At 35.4% G+C, this 27,894-nt stretch overlaps 1 protein-coding gene across 8 annotated transcripts in view; it reads right to left on the reverse strand.

Annotated features, from left to right (window-relative positions):
- Window positions 1-1,206: 1,206 nt before the first annotated feature.
- The window catches only part of GABRA5 (gamma-aminobutyric acid type A receptor subunit alpha5), a 96,421-nt gene continuing 69,733 nt past the window's right edge, over window positions 1,207-27,894 (reverse strand). For all 8 annotated transcript variants that reach the window (XM_043998266.1, XM_043998263.1, XM_043998262.1 and 5 more), the window contains exons 7-10: window positions 18,895-19,038; window positions 11,015-11,167; window positions 5,467-5,678; window positions 1,207-2,596 (exon numbers count right to left, since the gene is read on the reverse strand). In XM_043998266.1, the coding sequence (XP_043854201.1) occupies window positions 2,294-2,596; window positions 5,467-5,678; window positions 11,015-11,167; window positions 18,895-19,038 (812 nt within the window). In that variant the 3' untranslated portion in view covers window positions 1,207-2,293. The remainder of the gene's footprint in view (window positions 2,597-5,466; window positions 5,679-11,014; window positions 11,168-18,894; window positions 19,039-27,894) is intronic.

Raw genomic sequence — 27,894 nt, forward strand, 5'->3', positions numbered from 1 at the left:
ATATTTCACATATCACAATTAAAGTTTTAGAAGAATGGTTAGAAGAATCTAATGACTATAGTCAATGTAGTAAGTTATTATAAATTGCTTCATTATGATTAATATAGATTCAGCTATAATGGTCAAATGACATCTTTGAAGTACACAGAGGAACATCATACATCGTTCACATTCATAAGATGAAACTACAAACAGTAATACAGGTTTTATTTTAGTCCCAAGTACTTAAATACTACAAAGACCTGTGTTTTCATCAGTGTAGACACTCTCTCTAACTGTTTAAATTATAATTTTTTTAGCATACTAGTTCCTTGCTCTCAAAAGTTTCTGGGACCTAAATATTGCCCTTGTGACCAACCTGATGATGAGTGTGTCTAATTTATCGAGGTTGTTACTCAAATAAAAGACAGGAATGCTCAAGAATGGATCCATGGGCTTTTGCCCAGTGTGAGTATTAAAATGGAATTTTATAGCAGTATAAAATTGACTTAAGGTCTTCATTAATTTTTATGCCTCCATTTGGAAAAAAAATGTTCTCCTATGCTGTTTGTAAAACAGAGGCAGAACTAACATATATCTTGACTTTCTCTTTTGTCTTAGTCAAATACATTGAACCAAAAGTCCAGAAGTAGAAGAGATCTTTTCATCACTATCTCCCTGCAAGTTTCCCCCAGACAGTCTTCCTATCTTGTAATAGTTTTTAGTTTGGGGGTTTTGTTTGTTTGTTTTGGTTTTGGTTTGGTTTGGTTTTTGGTAAAGCAACTGGGGTTAAGTGACTTGCCCGGGGTCACACAGCTAGTAAGTGTTAAGTGTCTGAGGCCAAATTTGAACCCAGGTTCTCCTGACTCTAGGGCCAGTGCTCTATCCACTGTGCCACCTAGCTGCCCCATAATACTTTTTAATTATATTAATATGAAAAGGAAATGAACTAAGGGTAGTAGACAATATCACTGATGACCTGGCAAATATTTCATGGTATGTATGGCTATTCTTGTTTTAGGGAATTTTCAAAAAGAAGACTATATAATCCAGAGAACAAATGAGAGAAATTATGGATAGTACTATTTTACTCAAGATAATGGGGGAAACAATCATTTCTAGAATTTTGTTAAGCTTAAATGAATTTAATTCCTGACTTTCAGATTGGAAAACTATACTTGTTACCAAGTATCATGACCGATTAAATAAAAACATGACCCAAAGAAATAAAGATGACCTGACAACAATTTGTCAAGCTATTTATTGGATGAATTTTCTTCATGAATTTGTTTAAAAAATAACTCCAGCAAAATCTTAATGTTTGCCTATAAAAGATGACATTTTACCCACAAGAGTAGAATTTTTTATTTAATAAACATTTAAGATTAATATACAAAAGCTACTAGAGCAATGAATCAGTCATGAATTACTTACAAGGCAATAAAATTGAAAATAACTAATTACAGATTCTCACCACTGAAGCAAAACACACTGGCAGTAGCGAGGAGATGGTATGTCTCAGATACATTTAATACATGGGCCAAGATTCCAGTTTTGTCTCTGAACCATTTTTCTGTGCTCATGTTTCACTTCCTTTTTGTGCTACTTATTTCAGTTAATGGGTAGAAACATGATTTTTTTTTCTCAAGAGAAATTTATCCAGAGTTGTTTGTTTTGGGGAGAATATTCTTTTAGTCTAACATGGTATATTTCTGTCATTAAAGTTTGTCTGCATAAATATTTTCTTATTCTATTTCTTAACATAAGGTCATGCAGTACTTTTAAAATTTTAGAACAATGAGTGAAAATTAACAAAGGTAATTTATTTTTTATGTGAAATCTCATTAGTTTCTTTAAAATGAGAATTATGCTCTTTACAATCTTCATGACTTCAATTTTCGCCAGGTAATAGTCATGGAACAATTCCTAAAATATTTTATCAGCTGGGAAAATTAGTATGTACTGACATTTGAAATATAAAAAAATGTTGGTATGTGATACTTGGAGCAGTTAAAAAATATAACTTGTCTTGTTTGTAAACTAACAATATAAGACCCTGAACAGTTGGGTGCTATTCAGCATCTTCTGACCTTCTAGAATATTGTGTAGCCGCCATTGTCAATGTCACTTCTTTGAAATATCCGAGGTTACATGTAAAAACAATCAAGGCAATATTATTTGTACATATCATTAAACATGCAAAAATTTCCTGAAAGATATTGCCCAAATATCAAAAGTCTTGTAGAGCTCAAATTTCTCCTTGGTATCCTTTTGCTGGAAGTATGGCTCTCATAGGGTGTGGGAGTCCTGAAACTTATTTTGGAGGAGTGGCTCCTTTAATAACTGGTTCCCTATTCAAATATGTTGCCCAGTAGACTAAGTTGAAAGTGCCAAACAGAACTGGGAAAACAATTCGGGACATTTTGTCAATCTTGCTGATGCTATTATAAGTCTTTTTATTTTCAGGAGGCTTCTCCTCTGCAGGTTTCACTGGAACAGGTGTTGCATTTGAGATCCCTGATGGAGTTGGTTCCTTTGGGATGTTTGGGGGATGGGTCATCTTTCCAGTATTGTAAGCATTTGTTGATTTGTTTATGAATATTTCACGCTCTTTTTTCTGTAAAAAGGTAAACAGATCATGTAGTTTATAACCCATTTGAAAGCACAGGGGAAGAGAGGTGTAGCATCTACAACTATCGCCTTTCTCTCACTGCCGCTTCAGTTATTAAAATGTGTCTCCAATTCTACCAGATGGAGTTTGGTTTTTTGCTTTTTAAGAGAATGTTTGTGGAATGATTAAATCGAGAAACTATTACACACACACACACACACACACACACACACACACACACACACACACACACACACACACACATACATTCCTCAGTATTTACTAGTGACTCCAGTTTTATTTCCTTATAAGTCATATAATTTTATAATAATTCCACAGACCATATTGTAATACTCATGAAGGTAAGATCTAAGAAAGAAAGAAAGAAAGAAAGAAAGAAAGAAAGAAAGAAAGAAAGAAAGAAAGAAAGAAAGAAAGAAAGAAAGAAAGAAAGAGAGAAAGAAAGATAGATAGAGAAAGAGAGAAAGAAAGAGAGAAAGAAAGAGAGAGAAAGAAAAAGACAGGGAGGGAGGAAGAAAGAAAGGAAGGAAGAAAGGAGGAGGATGGAAGGAAGGAAGAGAGAAAAAGAAAGGAAGGAAGCAAGGGAGGGAGGGAGGAAGAAAAGAAGGATGGAAGGAAGTCAGCATAGCTACATGAGAATAAAATCCCCAGGTTGGCTGTCAAGTCTGTGGCCTCATTCCTACCTGCCAAGGCAAGAGGAAAAAGACAGAGCCCTCTTAAATCATTTCTATTTTTTGACTAACATAAGTCATAGGACCACTGGATTGTGGGTATCAAGTTAGAAGAGAATTTAGAAGAAGTTATAAAGTTCAACCCTCTCATTTTATACAAAAAGCAACAGAGGGCTAGAAAGGTAGCAATTAAACCCAGTACTTACAACTTCAAGTTTACCTTGAAGCCCTACTGCATATTGCCCCTCAATTTTAGCTCAGTTTCTTTAAGTAGATAGATATATAGAATATTTATTAACTATATACTATGTATCCAGCTAATATGGGAGAATATAGAGATAATTTTAAAAATAGTCCTCTTGAATTCTAATGAGAAAAATTGTAAGAGATTATAACATTATCACTTATTACAAAATTAACTTAGAACTATGATGATTTTATTGGTACTGTTCTACACAACTATTAAAAATGAACAATTAGGGGCAGCTAGGTGGCACAGTGGATAGAGTGCCAGCCCTTGAGTCAGAAGTACCTGAGTTCAAATCCAGCCTCAGACACTTAACACTTACTAGCTGTGTGACCTTAGACAAGTCACTTAACCCCAATTGCCTCACTTTTAAAAACAAATGAAAAATTGGGGCAGTTAGGTGGTGCAGTGGATAGAGCCCCAGCCCTGGATTCAGGAGGACCTAAATTCAAATCCAAACTCAGACACTTGATACTTACTAGCTGTGTGACCTTGAGCAAGTCACTTTGGCCCCAATTGCCTCACCAAAAAAAATGCAATATCTCATAAAATAATCTTGCTTGATAACTTATTGGTATAAAATCCTTTTTAGAGGAGAAAAGTAAAGTATCATCTTGTCATTCATCATTATTCAAAGGATGAAGGCAACCCATTTCCAAAAGCTTTTACTTTACATGCAAATTTGTGTTTACTTCTGTAATCAAAAATAAATATTACACTCACTATATTATCCAGTATTTTGTTCAATGTATTCCTCATTTATCATCTATGTCTCTCAAATTATGTGTTACTTCGACATGTGAAGTTCTCCTTCCTCAAATGAATAGGACTACTATTATCACAGACTTATTTGGATCTTAGAAATTATGTGCAACCCATTCAATTTTTCATTAGTCTGATGTTGCATACTACATAAATACATTAATTCAAGAAAGTAGGAGGTTTAAGAAATTGATACCATATGTATCCACTGCTGAACAGTAGAAATTTAATGATCAGAACTAAAGAATGTTGCCAAGACTATTACTCTTGATTATCCAAAGAAAGGTGATGTGTGAACATATAATATCCATATCTTTAACCATAAACTTTATTTTGTCCATTACTTTGAATCTCCTCTGCTAGAAAATATGAAACTAGTAGCAGCTCTGGCTTAAGTTGTATGTAAACATAATTGTCGATTATAGATACCTGTATGCTCAATCTGCCATTTTCATTTGCCTCTAAGATTCATTTTCTTATTTCTCACTATTTTCCAACATGTAAGGACCCATTTCACCTCAAAAACTGGGTTAAAGCCCACTAATCTGTCTTATTTTCTGCAGTCTTTGTGTTTCTTAGGTCATCTTTCACACCACTACTAGGTTAATATTGCACATTATTCTCATCATATCATTTCTGCTCAAAAATCCTCAGTGGATCACAGTGCCCAGACACATGGCCTTCAGTAACCTTAATTTTCTCTTCTCTACATATGCAATTTGCTCATACTCACCAGGATGTCCTCTATGTCTCTCACTAACTTATTGTATGTGTATATATGCACCTGGCTCTGTGTCTCTGTCTATCTCTCTCTGTTTCTCTGTCTCTGTCTCTGTCTTTCTGTCTCTCTGTCTTTATCTCTGTGTCTCTCTGTGTCTGTCTCTTTGTCTTTCTGTGTCTGTCTGTTTGTCTCTGTCTCTGTCTCTCACTCTTTTTGTTTTATCTCCTACCTCTCTTTTGTGAGACACTTCATTCTTAAGTCTTCCCTAACAAGTGAACCCTGATCTGGTGTGAGTAGTCATAAAGGGCCAAATGATCTCAAAGCAGATGAAAAGAGGAGAAATAGTGGGCCTGGATAATCCATAAACTGGTCCATCAATCTCTAAATCATTCAGATCTCACAGTAGATAAAATATACATTCTTAGTAGTGGAAAGGAAAAATCAGAATAAGCACCTTGTTTTTGGCTGCTTCCTGAGCTTTTTTGCCATCCCATGCCCAGCTTCTCTTTGTAAAATAGTTCACTGTTGCAAATTCAATCAATGCAGAAAATACAAAAGCATAGCACACAGCTATGAACCAGTCCATTGCTGTTGCATAAGCAACTTTGGGCAGAGAGTTTCGGGCACTGATGCTCAAGGTTGTCATTGTCAGCACTGTAGTTACTCCTTTGGTCATAAATGCGAGACAAAGAAAGTGGAAGGAAAGGAAACAAATTAGTATTATCACCTTGAGCCCCCTGGAAAAAATAATAAAATCCAACTCCTATTAAATAAATCAATAAATGAAGTCATGTGATCCAGGTCCCTTTGCAGCACTGGGCCATCTTTACTTAGTTCTATATAAAGCTTAGAGGATGATGATAAATTCCAAGGATTTTTCTCATCAGTTTAATATACAAAGGTTAGCTGTCCCTATATAAAGTGGGAGAGATTAATGGTCAGTGTAACAACACAAGAGTATTTTATTTTAAAATCTATTAAATCCTAGTTAAATCTGCATGTCTATGAGGCAAAGTTGGAGGGAAGAGACTTATTGAACCTGAGCTTTCATCTGTACTGGCCCTTTGGTTTTCTAATAAGAGAATGCTAATATATCATAAGGTTTCATTAATATTTATTTTCTAAGTTCCAAATAAAATAAATTTAAAATATAAGGCTGCAAAAGGTGATGTTTGACATGCCTTTCTAGCTTTGTAGAATATTCAATTGTCAAGACACTATGCTGCCCATTCACGGGTGTTATTTCTGGTATTTTTTCGATTCTATGGTATTGGAGAGTATCCTAATTGATAGCTTTTGAAGGGTATGTGTATTGCTGTTGATCATGAAGGGTACAATTTCCTTCTGAAATAACTGTTCCTTTATATATTTTTCTGTTGATAGTTCCACCAAATCCAGTTGAATAAGAGAATCTGGAAGGCATATTGCAGAGAAAGAAGCATATTGCTTGAATCTTCCACTACATGGAGGAGAAAATATCCCATGGAACTACAACAAAGGGGATCCTAATAAGTCTAATGAATAATATTAAATCCCTATAAGATAAAGCACACAAGAAAAATGTCTATGCATTCACTCATTTTCATAAAATTCTTGAAGGAAAAACAAGGCAAGAAAAAACACCTACAGTTATCCCTTCCACAATGCAACTTTTTCCATCATGGTTCAGATATAGAACTGGTATGCATAGGAGATTAAATGGGAATTTGGGGGTAATTTTGTCGAAGTTTCAGATGACACACAAAAGCCAGCAGACAACACAGAACAAAACAAGTTTAGAAACTCAGAAATACATAAATATATATATATATATATACCACTGTCCAACATCAACCCAAATTTTCCAATAAAGTACTGTAAACACCCATAAAGTAAAAAAAAATCACACTTCTTCTCTGGTATGAAATAAAGGGCCAAAACATTTTATGTGTATTTTCCAGATCACAAGGGTGTTGTGCCCCAAACCCTTTTGATGTGGAAGTAATAACTAGAGTAGAGTAGAGTAGAGTAGAGTAGAGTAGAGTAGAGTAGAATAGAATCTCACAGTAAGGAAAATAGAGATACATAGTGAGAAAGAAGACTTCTAGTTCCTAAGCAAAGATCCCCTATAATCATAGCATTGAATGGTAGCCATGAATAAAATATTTGTATCTATTTGACTTTGTAGCGTTGTATGAGGTTATTGAAATGCAACATATGTTAATATTTTAATGTCCTATAATTTACAGAACGGGGTGAGACTTTAAAAAAGTTGATGTGTTGCCTAGTTATGTCAAATGGTACATCTTAGTTTTTCATTATAGTATTTCATTAATTTTGTTGATGACTATTTAAAACAGACATTAACATTTTAGTTCTGAAAAGACTTTAAAGAAACTAGTTTTTAAACAGGTGCAAAAAAATTATTTAGAAATGTTTCCAAGCAACTTACTTTTAAGAGGGGGAATAGTGGCACTCTAAGAAGTATACTTCAGTTATCTGTTTAATTTTCCCCATTCATCTATTTTTTCAGTTGTATAAATTTACCGATTCCTATTGCATACCTTTTCCCATGACTGTTCTAAGTCCAGGTGGATATGAGAAATTGGAAGGGTTGTCCAGGGAAACTCTAATCATTTCAGTAAGTTTCCTGAAGACTAAAAATGAATTCTGAACTGTGCTGTGGAAGGGACCTTATATTTGTCACCTTACATTTCATTCCCCAATAATTTGGAATAAAGAAATTGTTTGTTCTATTGAATTAAAAACCCTATAATAATTTTTCTTAAACATGTCAAATCTAGATCCTCAATTTTCCAAAAATAACCTAATAGTATATATCTGAAGATTGTATGCTGCACAGAAATTTAAATTATATAATATATATATAATAAAATATAAAACATATAGATTTTATTCATCATAAATGTTCAATTTCAGCTTGAATATCTTAACAAGGTATATACTATATGTATGCACACATAAGTATATACACACAGTATATATACATATATAATATATAGTATATATCTTGTTAAGACATCCAGGTTGAAACTGAACATTTATGATGAATGAAATTCAATTTTAAATACCCCAAAATTGTGTATTTCATTACTCGTATTCAATTTGTTCTTCTATGTTCTTGAGTAAATGCTATGAAGAAATATTCTTCACCTTAAAACATTCTTCTAATTACCTTTATCCCTCTGACATCATGACTTTTCCCATTGAGGTTTTAATATATCTTGGGTTGGGGGCAGCTAGGTGGTGCAGTGGATAGAGCACCGGCCCTGGAGTCGGGAGTACCTGAGTTCAAATCCGGCCTCAGACACTTAACACTTACTAGCTGTGTGACCCTAGGCAAGTCACTTAACCCCAATTGCCTTACTAAAAAAAATTAAAAAAAAAATATCTTGGGTTGGAAGCTACATGACACAGAGCCTATGACCAAATACTTAACCCAAGTTTTACAAGGTCCTGTAAATATCCCATAAAAGAAAAAATGACAAAAATATCAGACTTCTCTGGTATGAAGGGAGGGTCAAAAATTTTTGAGAATTTTCCAGATTGTGAGGGTGCTTTACTCCTAACCCCTATGACATGGAAAGAATAACTATAATAGTTCTAGAAAACTCGAATCATTATATCTTAGAGTTGGATGGGACCTCAGGGCCTTCTAAGTTTTAAAACATATATTCCAATACTCTAATCTCCCAAAGAAGTAGTCCTTTCTACAAGCGTTTTGATTCTACTAACCAAATGGAAAGGCAACATGGTACAGTCAATATGTTGTTATTCCTGAAGGAAGAAAGGCCTGGTTGGGTTCACATCTGGTCCCTGATACATTATGACTACAATCATAGCTTAGTCACTTAATCTCTCAATGCCCCCAAGCAACTGTGAGAAAATGATTAATAATAGGGGTTTTGGTACTTCCAGGGCCCCTCCCTGCTCCCCCCACCCCCACTGAGAGAGCCTGGCCTGACCTTTCTTAAGGTCAGCCCAGGGTCAGGAAGTTACCTCACTCAAAACCCACCTACCTGAAAGTCTTGTTCCCACCAAAGGACTTGTTCTCTGGGCTCTGACATGCATGACTACACTGAACTGCCCTCAAATCCAGTGAACCAATAGATTTGAGTGATGCTAGCCAATTAGCTTTGTACAATGTGTATGGGCAGGCTCTGCTCTTGCCCTCAGCAAGCTTACACAAATACTCGCTCTCTTTTGGGCCCCGGGGAACTTGAGTGCAGATGCTGCCCTCTGGGGTTTCCCATTTTCTCTCTTCTCTCTCTTCTATTTCCTAGCTAGGCTTTCCTATCTTTCAGAGCCATGTGTGCTCTCTTTACTAATATTTAATATACATTAATAAATGCTGGGGCAGCTAGGTAGCACAGTGGATAAAACACCGGCCCTGGATTCAGGAGTACCTGAGTTCAAATCCGCCCTCAGACACTTGACACTTTCTAGCTGTGTGACCCTGGGCAAGTCACTTAACCCTCATTGCCCAGCATAAATAAATAAATAAATAAATAGATAGATAAATAGATGAATGAATGAATGAATGAATAAGTAAGTAAATAAGCAAATAAATAAGCAAATAAATGAATGAATAAATAAATAAATAAATGCTTACGGACCCAAAACTGGTGCAGTAATCTCTAATTTCTAAGTAACAAATGTATGATAAACCCCAGCTAATTTTCCCTACATTTGGGACAGAAATAAGGCGACCACATATAGTTTTTCTCACCACACAACTTTCTAAGAATATGTATTAGATGATTATCAGGGGAGGGTCTGGAAAGATATTATATCACACTATCCTATATTATATAATATTGTATTATATTAACATTTTTTATATAAAAACATTGATGTGGATATATGTAGCTTTACATAAATCTATGTAATGCTTTCATTGGGAGATTTAATATATAAATACTTGAATATGTTTTATATCTGTATCATTAATGGTTTTGTGTATATGTGCATGTTTGTGTATGTGTGTGATCACTTTAAAACCTTCAAACATGACTTTCAGGCAAAGATAAAAATGAGAACTTCTATTAACTTACTTTTTTTGAACCTTAATAATTTGATCAATTAACAGTTTACTATCATCAGTATAAAATGACAAGGTGGCTTTCTATCAGAAGTAATAAAATTTGACAATGGAAACAAATATAAATTTATTAATCACCCATTATTTGCAGATATTTATTACACTGAAAATGATAAATGAACTCTAGTTAATAAAATAGATGACCAAGAGTTAAGTTAGTGTTTAGAGATAGTCTAAAAACACCATCATTTTTAGCATCCTCTTTGTCCCATTTTCCCCCACTTTGCTACCTTTTCTGCAGAAGCAGGTAATAGGTTCAAGGATCATTTTTAAAATCTATTTCCTAGCCCAAGGAATTCATCACAAAGTAGCCATATTTTTCAGGATATCTTCTCAGATAGATATAGACAGTCACGTTGGCATAATGTAAATCACTCAATTGTACTTAAGTTGATGATCCCAAAATAGATATAGGTTGTACTTGGGATAGTGGGCAAAGACCTTCCAGCATGGCAGAACTAGTCTGAGTATGTCAGGACTCAAGCTCATTTGTACAGGACTCTCTTCACTGGTGAAAAGTTTGATTATCTGATATTCCACTCCTCACACTGGTAATGAGGAAGAGTCTTATGCAAATGGACTTGTCTTTGGTTACACCAGATTTTGCTGAGGTAACTTTTAAATGTTAAATGTATTCTAAAGAAAATATTCTTGAACTGAATATGCTGTCACATGCAATAAAGGACACTAAAATTTTCCCTATTATAGCAAACTCCGTATTTGCCTCATTCTTCTGGTGGAAATCTCCTATAGAGACAAATCCCAAAGGAAGGAAAGGTGTCCCTACCTGGTTAAGAATGCAGCATAAAACCTGTGAAAACTTAGATGAGGGAAGATGTGTAAGAAATAGTTGAGGAAATGCTGCCCAGTACCTTACAAGAACATAAACAAATAAACTTACCAAAAACAGTTCTAGCAGGGACTGATTCTCTGTTCAGCCAAAATGACACCTGGGATAAGATCACTGTCATTATGCAGGGAAGGTAAGTCTGAATGACAAAGTAACCAATCTTTCTTTTCAAATGGAAATGTGCTGTCATTATTGTGTATTCACCTATAAATAAAAATAAATAAATAAACATGTCACCAGAAATTAGGAAATCCCTTATGGAGGAAAATTTGGAAAGCATACAATTTCTTCAGCTGGAGTATTATTGCAGATGACAATGGAAGTGTTTGTAAGAGCTATTAATGAGCAAAGTTCATTTCATAGCTTTTCAGCTTCATATTAAACAGTGTGTTTTTCTTTTTTAAAGGAGAGTGGGGAAAAGGAATCACATAACAAAAAGGTTAGGGGATAATGAAAGGTTATATAAAATTTCACAACAGTTAATAATGGACAAATGTATAGCCAGAATAGTTTAGAAAAAACAGAATAGGTAACTTCAATTACATAAGTCTTTTGTAATAGTGAATAGATTGAGGTCCTCAGTATTAGGAATCATGTGACTTGACTCTGGGCATGATAGTTAACCTCTCCTTGCCTTCAGCAACTCTCTAAAGCTATAATTTTCAGGACTTTCAGATCAGTATTGATGGGGGTGGCCAGGAGAGGGGTAGGTCTTGAATTTCTTCATAGGAATTTTTCTACACTAACTCAGTCACAGGTCGGTACTAGAGAAAATTAAAGAAAAATCCTTTGCAAATGAAAAATCATAAATACTATAATGAGAAAAAAATTTAATAGTTTTCTATTTTAATATTAATTTTAATATTTTGATATGTAATTATATAATTATAAAAACCTGGGTGAAATCTTGCTTATTTGAAAAAAGTCTGACATCCAAGTAGTAAAGGATATAAATAAATGGTTTTCAAAAGAAGAAATAGAAACAATAGACAGTCAGCTAATATAGCATTCAAAGTGATTGATCAACAAAGAAATACAAATTGGTAAAATGGGAACATTTGTTTGACGTTTTGAGGGCTTTCATAAAATAAGCATAGAACTATTAAATAATCAGATTAGTCTCAAAAACAATTTGGTATTATGTAAGAAACATTACTAATTAAGTTACATCTTTTAACCAGAGATTCTGATACTGAACTTATATTCTATGTCAGGGATTATATGTATACACACATATATATGTGGTCACCTACATATATATGTATGTGGGTATATGTGTTTTTCTAAGTGCATATGCATATATACACATACATGTATAATACAAATATGTATATGTAATGAATATGGCCATTCCTTGCACTGTGTGTGTGTGTGTGTGTGTGTGTGTGTGTGTGTATGATGAAATCCCTTGAAAGACTGGTGAAACTTTCTCAGAATGATGCTTTAAATGCACAAAATAAAATATACAGGATTACAAAAGAAACCAACTACATTGAAAAAAAAACTTATCAAAAAATGTAAGTTGGCAAAACTTAATTTAAGAAATCCTGCTCCATGGAGTTTAATGACAGCAACAAAAGACCTAAATTATTTATATCACTATTATTTATAATAACAATAAGCAGGAAACAATGGGTTCAATGTTTGGAGAATGACTAAATAAAATTATATATAAAAGTAATGGTATATTATTGTGACACAGGCAATGAAGAAAATGGAGAAAAGACAGGAAAAAGAGGAAGATTTGAATGAAGGGATACAGACTGTAGAAAGCACAGCAATACAATAGGCTACAACAACACATATAAAGGCATCACTACAAGAGAATAAAATTCATGTACTTTACATAGAACAAGGTTTATATTAAGGTACTTGTGTTTAAATATTCATCCTTTCTGTTTCCTGGCATTTAGTGAGTGCTTAATAAATAATCTTTGAATTCCAGAGGACTAGTGATGCTACCCACTTCCAGAGAGAGAACTGATGAAACCTGAATGCAGATTGATGCATACTTTTTAACTTTCTTTATTTCTCTTATTTTATTCTTTGTCTGTGTTTTCTTTTGCAACATGGCTAGTATGGAAATTTGTATGACCTTGCATATATAAGCTATATCAAATTGCATGCTTCTCAAAGAGGGAGGGAGAGACAAAAGGGAGGGGCAGAATTTGGTACTCAAAAATTTTAAAACTTCATGTTAAAAAATTACATGAAATTAGAAAGTATTTAGGAAATTTTATAAAATACATTATATTAGGGGGAAGCTAGGTGGCACAGTGGATGAAGCACTGGCCACAGATTCAGGAGAACCTAAGTTCAAATCCAGTCTCGGACACTTGATACTTACTAACTGTGTGACCCCAGACAAGTCACTTAACCCTCATTGCCCCGAAAAAAAAAAGTATAAAAAATAAAATACATTAAAATAAATGCTTCTTGAATGGCTCACTGTTACTAAATTACAAAGATAGAAAAAGGCATGTGCTATCAGTCGCAATCATTCGACTACATAAGTTTTCTTAATTGTGGAAATATGCTGGAGTGATTTTTTATAGTGTTTTTCACTCCAACTGTTTATTGGAAAGTGTTGATTATATCCAAACAAAATTCATTAATTAAAAAATAGGGAAGAGTTAGTGAAAGGAGAATAAATGGAATTTCTTAGACCATTTTTCCCAAGTGACCCTGATTACCAGCTTCTGGAGAGCTTGATGAAGACCACCAAATCCATTGCTGAATGAGGCTTTCTCTGGGTAAAATCGGATTTCTGCATTTTACTAATCCCTGGTTACAATCTGTGTCTTGCTCACTGAGCCATCCACCCTGCAATCAGAATACAGCCTGCCCAGATGTAACTCAGTGCATCACACAAAACTGATGTGTGTATGGATGTTCCCTCTTTTATTAGCCTAAATCCAAAGACAAGAAACTGGATGTGGATCTGGGGGGGTAAGCAGGAAGACTGAGTGTAAATCTCCTAGGACCCTACCTAAAATTCACCCTTGGGTGAAAGAAGAGGAAGTGGAAGAAAACAGAAGCAGCAACAGACTTCAAGAGGAAAGATTACTTGCTGTCAGTGGGGGTGGGGACCTGTTTAGTCCCCATTCTGCTTCTAGTAAAGTTTCTTTTGAGATGCACCAACATCTTCTCTGGATCTTCTTTGTTTTGTGGGATACTAGAGGTGAACTGCCATTCATTGCTGATAATAATGCTGTCCTCATGGTGAACTGGTAAGGAATGGAATTGATGGATACTTAAGGGATGGTGGATGTAATAATTTATACCTAGCTGTAAGGAGGAGTACAATTTCCATACTGTATTGCAACTTTACTAGAGTACCAGGAGGTGTGTGTTTTGGTGCTGGAATTGTGGAGGGTTGATAGCTAAAGAAAAAATGGGATACATAATAGAAAGGTAAGGAAGCCAGCATGTCTTTTTCTGGAGATTTTTTTATTAGGAATTGATGTGAGTGAAAAAATATATGAATCTCTAGAAAAGAGGTATGTGCTTTAGCACCATTGATAAGTGGATTCTTAATAAAAGGAAGTGATGAAAATGTTTGCTCAAGAGAGACAGTGCAGCTTACTGGAAAGAAACATAGATTCAGAGCTGGAGGAATTGGTTTTTAATACTAACCTTGCAAACTTATTATCATTATGTCCTCAGGTTAAACTTTTAACTCATCAGAACCTCAGTTCCTCATTTGTAAAAATAAAGCATTTGGATTAGATGTTATCTAAGGTTTCTATCAACTTTAGATTCCCAAAGAGTTCCAGTTTGCTTTTGTTTTGGTCGCAGGGCTGGGAAGGAAAGGAAATTTTTGTCATCTTTTTTTTTTCCTGATTACTATTCACATTTAATATCATAGTCACAGATACGCTTCTTTCAATCAGCAAATAAAGTACACCTTATCTGCTGGGCATGTTGATCTATAATAAGTGTAGCCAATGAGATCTTGATTGTGTCTTTGTGCCTACAACATCATGGAATCTTTGAATCCGGTAGTTCAGACCCCTCAGCTTAATGACAAGGTGAGGCCTAGGCAGATGATATGTTGGAAGTAGGATCTGAGGATGAGTCTTCCTGATTCTAGGGCCAACACTCTCCTGCGACAAGCCATCTAAGAGTATCCAATTCATACACCTTTTTGATACTAATTAACTGTGTAACCTTGTGTAAATCACATAATCTAGTAAAGTCTCTTCCATTTAAAAATCTCTGCTCCTTCAACCCCAAAACCCTCTCTGCTGTTTTCTAATACAAATTATTTACTTTCTGAAATTTAATTCTGAAGGTAGTCTTAAAGGTACGCATTTTTAGTGACAAGTCTTGCTTCAAATCCCACAGCTAGCAGAGCTATAACTAACAAATACCCTTATCTCCTAATTCAAAAGTCAGTTGCTTTTCCAGGACACTCTGCTTTCTTAAAAATTTGAGAGGAAAAGAAACCTATTTAATAAAAGATTAATCTGGTTAAACTTGATTTTTTAAAAAAAAGTTTATGAAGGTACAGAATGTGAAGTTATGTGATTGTACAGGAGAGATGTAGGGTTGAGGGTAGAAGGAATAAAAGATAATAAAGAGTGTATGTTTAACAGATGGATAGGGTGATATGATGGACCACTATCACCATCACTAATATTGAGAAGTGATGTAGAACACCAAGCTACTAATGGACAGGAAGGCCCCAAACCATCCTGCTATCTTTAAATTATTTCATTTACATTATTTCAGTTATTTCATTTCCTCTTTTCTAATGAAAATATATTTCCTTGTGTTTTTTTCCCCACCTTCAAGCTAACATCCTCCTCAAATAATGAGATTGCTACTACAGGTTTAATCACACTTTCGCAGACTACCTAACACAGAGGTTCTTGTTGGTCGGTGACCTACAAACTGGAAACAAAAGTGTTATCTAATCCACAGACACAAAGGGAGTGCACATGTATTTATTGGTCACACACCTTTAAAAATCAAGCCTCTGTTCTAAATACAGGACTTTCTCCATGATCCAGTTCCCTTTCTCTTCCCCTTCTCCTTTCAAAGTAGAACAGTGGAAATATAATAAAAATAATAATGGGGATATGGCCTGAATTCATTGATATAGAGAATTGCAAGGTGAGGCAAATCTCTCTACCAGAGCAGATTAGCAGCTTACTCTCAGCTAAAAGAATAAGAGAGTTATAGTCTCAGAGAGCCTAAGTGACTTTTCTAGGGTCATACAGGCAGTATATGTCAGAGGAAAGACTTGAATTGATATCTTCTTGGCTAGTTCTCTGGATATAAAGATATCCAGTGCTGGCTCTGTCAACAATAAGAACTTCCATTTTGTGGTCCTTTTAGGATTTGTCAAGCACTTTATTTAAATTATTTCATTTAAGTCTTAGAATTATTCTGTGAAATAGGTCTTATTTTCCAGATGAATAAAATGAGGTTTGGAGAGATTAAGAAACTTGTTTCTAGTCAAACATCTAATAAGTGTTGGAGGTAGGATTTGAACATGAGTCTTCCTGAGTCTATAGCCAGCACTCCTATCTCATAGGTCATGTTGCCTAAAAGTATATAATTCAAACCCTTTCTTTATCAGTAATTAATTGTAGAACCTTGGGTAAATAACTTAAAATACTTGGACCTCAGTTTCTTCATCTTAAAAATGAGGGACTTGAACTAAATCATCTCTAAAGTCTCTTCCATTTTAAAATCTCTTCCCCTTCACCTGAAAGCCCTCTCTGATGGTTTCTAAGAGAAATTGCTTAGTTATTAAAATTTAATTTTAAAGACAATCTTAAAGATGCTCATGTTGTTGTACACAGTATCAACAACATTATGTGTTGATCAACCATGGTAGACTTGATTCTTCTCAGCAATACAAAGGTCCAAGATAGTTCCAAGGGACTCATGATAGAAAATGCTCTCCAAATCCAGAAAAAACAACTGTGTTGTTTTTGTTTTTGTTTTTGTTTTTTGTTTTTGAGGTTTTTCTTTTTTGCTCCGATTCTTCTTTCACAGCATGACTAATACAGAGGTATGTGTGGTGCGATTGTACATATATAACCTATATCAGATTGCTTGCTGTCTTGGAGGGAGAGGGGGAGGGAGGGAGAATGTTTTGAAACTGAAAATGTTGTGAAAACAAATGTTGAGGGTTGTCTCTACATGTAACTGGAAAATAAAATATTTTATGGGAAAAAAAGATGCTCATGTTCAGTGATCAGGAAGGCTGTGTTTGGTCACAAATGGTTGGAAATTTTAGATAATTCATGACCTTTTACTTCCATTGATCCCCATTCTCTTTCTTTTTTTATAATCTTATGCCTACTATGATTCACAATTCTTCCTATAATTTATAGGTTATTGTTGTTTTACAAATGGGGCAGGTAACAACTTTCCTTTCATAAATTAACACATTATTTTGCCCCATTCTCCTAATACTGTTCCCATTCCTATTGATGGCACCATCACCAGACACCCAGGATGAAAGGTTTTAAATAATTCTTATTTGCCTCATCATCTTCCCTCCATATTCAATCACTGTCAAATTCTGTCAATTTCATCTCTAGAGATTATTATGTGTCATATAGTGTCTGCACACTTTCATAGCCAAAGTAGTAACTTGGGTCAATATAACCTCCTCATAAGACTATTATAATAATAACATTTTTTGAAAAACAAATATTTTATTAGAAATAACTATCAACTTCACTATAAAGAAGAATAATTGCTCAAAATTATTTACATTTGAATTATTTTCAAGAAAAATATATTCATGCTTTTTTTCCAGTTCCTCCCCTTATGTCAACTTCATCATTCTTGGTTCATTCATTCTTGTTCACTTTCTATAATATCCTCTTAACTAGTCCTCTGTCTCTAGTATCTTCTTTCTACAAATCAAATTTCACACAACTATAAAAATAAAATTCTTTCAAAAACACAAGTGTGATTAAATCAGTTTCTTGTTCAAAAATTTTCATGGGATCCCCATTTTCATCAGGATAAAATAATAGTTCATTAGCCAGGCATTCAACATTCTATGATATATTTCCCATTACCTTTCCAAATTTATTCTATAGCAATGACTTCCATTTTTTTAAAAGAAACATCCAAATGGGACTACTTATTATTCAATCTTGTCCTGTACAATCAGCCCTGGTTGCCTCTGTGAATACCATCCTTATGCCATGTCACCACTTAACAAACCTGCTAGGGTACCCTATCTTCCATATAGCATTTATTAATCTCCTAAATGAAATAAATCTTTCCTAAAACTCTTAGGCTACTCTGATTCTTCTTCATCTCTTAACAAACAGGAAGGCCACTGGCCTCATGTGACTACTCCCACATTCTTCCTGACAAAGAAGGGGAAGCCCCAAATCCTTTCCTCACCATTAAATGCCCAGGCCAATCAGTGTGTAACTATTCACATTCCATACAGATGTTTCATTGTTTCCTGTGATCCTGATCTACATGGTACCTTGATTTCCTTCTACACAGAATAGGAATCTTGAAGGTCAGTGCCTTCTTGCTGGCCAATATTCCATGGCTTAGAATACTCTTACATCTAGTTTCTCTTTTTTATTAACTTGGTTTTGTCCAACAAATCAATGCCATGCAGTTCAAACATAGTTTGCATAGACTTTCTCCTGACATCATCTATTAACAAGGGAAATAAGCTTTAAAGGTTAGTAAATCAGGAATATTTCCTAGGCCTAATCTGACTAGTGAGCCTGTGTCTCTCAGTCTTTATGTCTTAAGAATAATTGCAATTCTATGAGCCATATTCTCCTATAATGATTGCATATGTTTGCTCTGTATTTCTATTATAAATGAATGTAGACGTGATGAGAAGGGTGGATCTTATAAGGACTGAGAAGTGTTATGATATTTTATTTTGGAATTAATTTAAACATAATGGTTAGTGCTTTTCCTCATACCTGTGCTGGTACTGATGTTTTCTGTTCCCACAGTTTGCCCCATAAGGTGATACTGGTTTAGGCGGGATCCATCTTCGGCTACCACCACAGATTTAGCAGTGCCATTGGTCCAGATGTAAATCACTTCAGAATTAGGGTATGCATCTGTGCAGAAGAGTCAAAAGTGACAGTTTAAAAGATAGTTTAATTTCCTGTTGGAAAGAACCTGGGATATTTTAGCAACAAATAAGAATAATAATATGAGTCATCAGGTCTAGTTCTGAAGTTATTAGGTCAAAGCCCTCTGATTTAATAAATGTGTAGAGTGGTCAGAATGGACCAGATGCTGATCTATAATCCTTCAGTATCCTTATAGTTTAGATAGATTAGAGTACTCAGAAACGAGTGCTTTGTGATGACCTTATAAACATATTATCATGGTGTTCATTCATCTATCTATCTATCTATCTATCTATCTATCTATCTATCTATCTATCTATCTATCCATCTATCTCAGTACAATTAGTACATTTGTGAAAATATTGAATTTAAAGGTTTGAAATCTTCCTTTATAATGCCAGATTCTTTGTGTCACTTTATGGTCAAGATTTGGTTCCCTCATTCACAGAATCATGAAATCAAGCAATGTTAGATTTGAAAATGACTTTCAGTGGTCATCTAAATTCTAACCATTGCCCCTTTTTACAGATGAGGAAACTGAGATTTCAAGGAGAGCAGTCCATGGTTATACAGCTAGTATGCAGCAGTTAAGACTTTAATCTGAGCTTTCTGACTTCAACTTTAGGACTCTTTATATTTCATTTGTAAATAGGAAAGAGAATGATGTACCACATGAGGAAGATTCTGAATCAACATAAGGATAGTTATGAAAATACCTTCAGTAACTCTAGAAGAAAGTCATTGTACTGTTTCTACATATCATGAAACATCCTATATCCAAATTGAATGGGACAAAACATATCTCCAGATATGTGCCATTCCAAAGGAATGTTAGGACCTGCCCCTTATATGAGATGTAGGCTGGCAACATCCTATATAGCTATATGGCTAAAAGGTGGCAAGCCTTCTCTGATAAAAAGACTGGAAAAGTCCCTTTGTGCAAAATAATTGCATTTGTAAAAAGGCCCAGTTATTTAAGATAGGCAGGGACCATATAAATGAGTTTACAGGGTACAAAAATGTAGAAATTCCATTATTTAGCATGTTTCTCTACATTAAACCTTTCAGTGTGTCTAGAGTTTAAGAGCACTAATGTGGGACTGCTATACTCCCACTAAACCATTTTGTTCTTGGGTAAGACAAATTGTAACCTAAGACGGTATGCATTTACATATTCTTAAATATAACTGGTACTTTAGATCTAGAGGTGAATAGGGGGATGTACTCAAGGAGGCGGTGTAATAAAGAGGTACTAGAGAAGTCCTGAGGAACAACCTGGTTAATGAGCTAAAGAAATCTGACAACTTTAGAGCTGAACTCAAAGGCACAAACTGTGCCTTTACTGAGGAGAATGGAAAGTACATAGTGCTGCACACTTTTTAAAAAATCATCATCATCATGCCAATTATCTTTGTTAAGAGATTCTGTGAAACCTGGGAGACTTTTGTCACTTCCAACTGAATTCTTTTATGAAATAGTGGTGGTCTCATGCTATTTTGGTAGGGTAGAGTTCATGTCTTTGAATGTTGAATTTACCAACACATTATAGAAGTTCAATAACTTTGCAGAGATGACTGTTAAAATGGTCTGCAGTAAATTGTTCTTCCCCTAAAGGGTTTGTTTGTTTGTTGTTAGGTTTTTTTATAGGAAATAGAAAAATATAAAAGGAAAAAAGGCTTTTACAAGTTTGTTTGCCAAGTTGTCAGGGTTCATTTTTAAAGATGATTAATAGTGTTCTAGGAAGGTTATACCATTATCAGCAATACATCTAGGTCAGTACTAGAGAATTTTTCTAGGATTTTGGTTTTGGTTTTGGATAGATATTCCATCCAAATGTCATTAGGGTTGATTGGCTCAGTTGGTTGGATTATGATGTTAATGAGAAAAATATAGGTTGAATCAAAAGTTAATATATTAGCATCACTATAAACAATTATCTTTCCTGACTACACATTGTACCCCGATTCTTAGCCAGCCATCTTTGAATACATTCCAGAATCACAAAGAAGTCCAGGTGATAGTGTGAACATCGCTAAAAAAAAAAAAATGATACCAAGTGCATAGACTGCTTAAAATGAAAGAAAACCAATAAAGTATTTTCTGTCGTGTTATATTGTATCTACCCCTATTATAATGTAAGCTCCTTGAAGGGAAGAACTCTTTTTTGCCTTTATTATAAGTCTAGTGATCACACTTCATGGCCCATATTAAATACTTAATAAATGCAATAATAGCTAGAATTTACATAGCACTTTAGGGTTTGTAAAACATTTTGCAAATACTTTATCCTCACAACAACCCTGGGAGAGATGCCCTAATAAGTGTCTAAGACAAGATTTAAATTCAAGTTTTCCTAACTCCAAATCCAACAGAAAAACTATTGTGCCACCTAGGTGCCTTTTGGAAACAACTATTGTTGATACTATCCAATCATAGAAGATAATGACAATACATGCTTAAATATTAAAAGTAACTGCAATGGAATGATGCAAACTAGGCATAGCTATGCTGTATCACATTCTCAATGGTAACTTTCACATGCCAAGTCGCTGAAGGCATGCTAGATAGTCTTTCTGATAGAGACCCGGAACTGGAGTCAGAAAGATTTAAGTTCAAATCCTACCTCAGACATTAGCTGTGTGACCCTATAGAAGTCCCTTAGTATTTATCTGCCTCAGTTTCCTCATCTATAGAATGGGAATGATATTAGTCTATGTCAAACAGGATTGTTTTGAGGATAAGAGATCACATATAGAAAGCTCTTTGCAAAATTTTGAGTATTATATGTTTAGGCATCATCATCACCACCACCACCTCCACCATCATCATCATCACTCCTGGAAAAGAGGATCCCTCAGTGAGGATCCCTCAGTCACCCAGAAAGACTGAAAGAAAATAAGTGGGCAGCCTAATTACTAAAATGATGCTCTCTAGATAATAAATTATCCTGATGAAGACCTTTTGTGACTTGTAAAAAAGAAGGATAATACTCACACAGGATAAGAAGTCAAGGAGAGATTGTTTTCTAGAGGTGACGGGAGTACACAAAGAGATGAAACGACACCGCTGTCCAAGTATCACAATATAAAGAAAGAGGCATTTTTAACTTGACTGGTAACGCCCTAATCCATCAATGACAAGGCTCTTTTGGAGCCCATGAATATCCCTCTCTGAAGAATTGATTAGAATGAACTTTCATAATGGTAAAATCAATTCAACATATGTATCCATGTCACATTGCGGTTGAACATATTTTATTTTTGCCATATGCATGGGAAAAGGTACTCGAAAACAAATGATTTTTAACTATTGCTGCATGTCTGGTGAGTGTAGGTTCTCATTACAAAAAATAGTAGTGTCATGAATGTCTCAGTACAATGCAGTAATATTACTTCATGATTAAAATTGAAGTTGCTACCATGTCTTTTTTTTCCATTTTATTGAGACATGATGTCTTAATATCTCAAGTTCCTGACAAATAATGCTCCTCTGCCAAGCAAAGTTGGTGCCCCTTTTGATCTAAGAATATCATAGGTACTTTTCCCTTTATTTTGTTAATTGAACTCTTGATTTCATTGGTATACAGAAGCCTCTAAAATGTAGATTGGTATTAGATCTGTAAATTGCCTGAGCCAAGAGGTCAAATTGACTTTTCCAGGTCACATAGTCAGCATGAATCAGAGACAGAATTTGAAACCTGGCCTTCCTGACTCTGAGGCCAACTCTCAATCCTGTACGGCAGCCTGACTCTAAGAGTGTTTGAAAACCAGGACACTCAGTCGGAATTATTAGTCATTAAGAGGTACAGTAGCTTTCCTTTTTTTGCATTGGATCCTGTGGGATTTTCTGAATCCTGGTGTCACATCATCACTGTAATTTATTTATGAAAGGCCACAAGGGATGGCTCACCCAACTCAGACGTAAATGACACAAGATACTCCTGAACAAGATTGATATCCTTTCCACTATATGCAAATTTTACAGGACTCTGAATAACGTAAAGCAATGATGTATAGATATAGATTGTTTCCTGTCCAAAATAAATGGACAAATTCTGTCCAAAGACATTAATAAAAGCTGGGACAGCAGGTGATAATGAAGCCATGCTGAATCTGTATGACTAAAGATGAGCTCCCTCAGCTCTTGGTTTCTTTCTTGACCTTCTGAATGACCCATGTGGTCACACTTCTGCAACCCTGTATACCTGCTGTCCTGTGTTGTTTCTCTTCCCAGTTCATCTGCTAAATAACATTGACACTCAATGAAACCTATTTTAGAACTTCCCCTGTGAAACAGGCCAATCCTAAATAGCAGTCATTTGTATTCACAGAATGCCTTTCAGCCAGAGATGAACTTCCCTACAAATAGGGAAAGCATTAAAGTATTTAGGTGCTGCAAAATTCTTCCCCCATTCCTCCAGAAATCAGACAGGGAATCAATCTAACCTGTTGGCAATTCTGACTGAACACGCGGTTTCTACTGGGGTCCCAGAAGGTAAATGAGGGAAAGGAAATAAATTTCAGAAGTGGAAGGAGAATTTAAACCCAAGGCCTATAGAACAAAGCTCCTCTATAGACCTGAGCAGCCATGTTGTAGACCTCAGCAACTATAAGGACCTCTAGGGAAATGTATTCCTTCTGAGGCAAATAGTAACCAATACTATCTTTAAATAAAGGCACAAAAGCAAGCCATTCATCTCAGCCCACCAGGGGAAGAGTGGGTCACTGTGTTTTTTGCCTTCTGAAATGTACTGGAGGTGTGGGGAACAGATATAGCCTGTATGTTTCTGCTTCTCTATTTCTCCAACAAAAAGGAAAGTAAAATTTAATGTAGAGGAGAGGAAGAATGGTGTCTAAGAATGTAGAGGATGAAAAAAAAATGATGCTTTTTACATGTCCAAAAGTTCTTCTCCTACCCATTTCACTTTCTATATGTATTTAAAGGTACTTTCTTTCTGATTTAACACATTAAACTGCACCATGAAACATAGATAATCAACGCCGACCACCTCTCTACTATTCACCTTGCTCTTTGCTGTACTGACATGTCTAGATGACTAAGTTTGCCCCTTATTATTCTATCCTATCAGTTCCTTTTTTGCTTCCCCTGTGTTGCTCACTACATATCTGGAATTTTGGGGCAATGAATTCAAGGAAACTTCTTGAATCCCAAAATTTCTAATCCCCTTGACCTTTTGAACATCCTTTCCAGCCTTCAGCACGGGGTAAACCTTTCCTTCACTTTCTTCCCCCCATTCTGAGATGGAAAAGATCTCTAGACAAAATGTAACTGCCACTTAATTTCATTACAGATTCTACATAACCTTATTAGGAATTTCAATGCTCCTCAAAAAATCATTTTACTCATCTCTATCGATCTATTATTGTATACCTTACAGGTGTTCCAAATCCTTTCCATTCCCAAGCCTCCAAACATACCCCATCCACATCAATATGAGTAGATGACTTCAGTTACTTCATGGAGAACATTTAAGCCATTTACTGTCTTTCAAAATTCTTTCATTTCACTGAAATATTGCTTTTGATCTCTACCTCTCCTCTCCCCTTTCATTGCTGCTGAGGAAGATGTGTAATGCCCCTGTATAATTTAAAATTCTAAATGTGGGTTCTAATCTGTTCCCCCAGTTTGGGGGAAAACTGACTAAAATCAGTGATAAAATGAGTTTAGATTTTAAGGGTTTATTGAAATATAGAAAGAGAAAGATTGAGTCTGTCTTTCCCTGCTGTCACCACCAAGTCAGGAACCAAAAAGACACAGAGCTCTCCACTCAGGCCCTCTTTCCTCCTTTCTGTCCCCTCCCAGAAAATAGAAGGCTCCTTAAGTTGATTGGCTGGTAGCCTTGATAGACAGTACCCATGTGCAAACGTCACTTCTTGACACCAAGGAAAAGCTGCATGGCCTTGCCCTCTAAGGCATTCTCCTCATGGTGGAGCTTTCCTATAGTAAGTCTCCAGTAGGTGGCATCATTCCAATCATTACACCCCCTTACCACACTATTTCTGACCCTAAAATCTTCATTTTCCTCCAGGACTTAGAATTCCTTCTCCTCTGTCTTATAGCTTTAAGCATTCATTCAGTGACTCTTTCCCCCAAAACAAATCTTTCCTCCACCCTGATACTTTTCAGTGGCCGAAGCTTAGCCTCCTACTTCATGGTCAGTGATATCAGCCTTGCAATAATCAGACCCCATGGAATCATTAAGAGAACTGAGTACTGAAGGATCCATCACATCAAAATTACAGTTAGAATGTTAGGACTAATTTATTCCATCAGTTTATTGCAGTCAATAGTCTCCCTGTCCTGTTGCTAGCAAAACCCTCTAATTTGCCTCTGAACCACCTAAAATCCCATTCATGTCACATGAAATTATAGATGAATCCGTCAAGAATCCATTGCCACTCCATAATCCTAAAACACATCTATTCTACTCCACCATGGTTCATCCTCCCCTCTATGTATTCTCTCTTCGATAACCAACCCTGAAAACTTCATTCTATTGTCAAGAAATTCCCCATTCATCCTTAATTTCCTTCTTTTATATCTCTTCTCATTCTTAGAGTTACATCTTTTCCCTCAGTAGGATACAACATTTACTACCCTTACTAATACTGCTGGAGATAGCGTCCTTTCTTCCTGACAAAAAAAAGAAAGAATAAAATAGGACATTTGTTCCCCCATACACATACTTCTAGTCCCTTAATCTACCACCATAATTCAATAACCTCTCTTCCTTTGAATTTCATTTTCACTGAGTTCCATAACCTATTCAACTGCTGATTTTGCCATAGATCTAAGTCAAACTCAACATGCTTATGGCTTAAAAATTCCATTTTCTTTCTTTCAAAAAATAGATTAGAGGGCAGCTAGGTGGCACAGTGAATAGAGCACTGGCCCTGGAGTCAGGAGGACCTGAGTTCAAATCCAACCTCAGACATTTGACACTTACTAGCTGTGTGACCTTAGTCAAGTCACTTAACCCCAATTGCCTCACACAGAGAAATAGGTTAGAGGAGGTATTTGGCCTTCTTCCTGCAGAGTCTCGCAAGCTGCATTGTCTTTCAAATGTGCTTGTGGTTATTCAGCAATCATATATACCAGTTTTTTTCAGTACTACAGAATATAATTTCCTCTTTGCCTGATGATTTCTCAAACAACATGTTTATCACCTAACCATGCAATGCAAAATTTAACTTTTTCTGTTAGTATAAAGTCCTCAGTTTGGCTTTTGCAGTCCTCAATAAGCTGGCCTCTTCCTAATTTTCTTAAATTCTTATAGTTTACTCTCCTCCAAATGTTCTGTGATCCAATGACACTATGTTTTGTGATCCAGTGACACTAGCTTCCCTGCTATTCCTTTCAAAAGAGACTCCATATGGCAGCTCCAGGAATTTTGTCTTTAATGCCTGGAACTCTCTCCACTCTCATCTCTACTTCCTAGATTCCTTAGATTTCTTTAAGCCTTGGTTAATATCCCACCTGCTTTCCCAGGCATCTGTAATCTTAGTGCCTTTCTTCTGAGGCCACCACCAATTTTATATATCATGTATGTATACATATGTATGTACACATGTATGTAAACATATATGTACATTTATAAACGTGTATGTGTATAAATGAATGCGCAACAAATGTATTTATATTATAATCATATGTTTTATGTTTTATTTGTATAGGATTATCTGTATTTTGTCTCCGAATTAGATTGCAAGCTCCTTAAAGAAGGATTTTTTCTTCTTTTTTGTATCCCCAGTGCTTAATACAGTATATAGTAGCACTTAAAAATGCTAGTTGCCTGTCTGCCTGTTAATGGTGCCACCATTTCAGATCCTCAAACCTGAAATAATTTTTTTATCTTCTAAATTTTTTCAGATCATAATCAGTTGCCAATTTCTTTTAATTTTTAATTTTTTTTTTATTGAGGCAATTGGGGTTAAGTGACTTGCCCAGGGTCACACAGCTAGTAAGTGTTAAGTGTTTGAGGCCGGATTTGAACTCAGGTACTCCTGACTCCAGGGCCGGTGTTCTATCCACTGCGCCACCTAGCTGCCCCCTTGCCAATTTCTTTTAATTCTATTTCCTTAATATATCTCAAATCTGGGCCTCCTTTCTACTAACTCTTAGTTTAGTCCCTCATCACCTCTAGCATGGATGGCCATTATCACCTTACTAATATATGAACTGATCTCTCTCCTTGACAATCCAATACTCAAGTAGTTACCAAAGTCATCTGATTGATGTGACAGGGATGAATTCTTTAACCTGCTCCCTCTCTACAGGGTAGCTAAGTGGTACACTAGATAGAGTAGTCACTTATTAGCTGTGTGACCCATGGCAAATCACTTAACCCTGTTTGCCTCAATTTCCTCATCTGTAAAATGAGCTGGAGAAATAAATGACAAACCACTCCAGTATCTATGCCAAGGAAATACTATCAAATAGGACCAGGGAGAATCAGAAATTATTAAATCAACACAATAATCTCCTTCTCTATTGCACAGCAAAATTAAAACGAACACACAAACACCTCCCCCCTCAAAACAATCCTGTAGCCTGATTTTAAATATGTTCCACAATCTGGCACCAACTTATCTTTTTACCCTTATTTTGTACTGTTCCTTCTCATTAATTCTAAGATTCAGAAAAATTGAACTGTATATTATCTGATCCCTGATTCTGCCATTTAGTGATTCAGTCATTTACATATACTATTCCCAATGCCTGGAATGAATCCCTTTCACCTCTCTGACTATTAACATGCTTGCTTTCCTTCAGTCAGTCTCAGTGCTACAAGGAAGAAATCTGCCATAAAGATTTCTTTCA

This window comes from Dromiciops gliroides, chromosome 3 (assembly GCF_019393635.1).
Source record: "Dromiciops gliroides isolate mDroGli1 chromosome 3, mDroGli1.pri, whole genome shotgun sequence".
Lineage (NCBI taxonomy): Eukaryota > Metazoa > Chordata > Mammalia > Microbiotheria > Microbiotheriidae > Dromiciops > Dromiciops gliroides.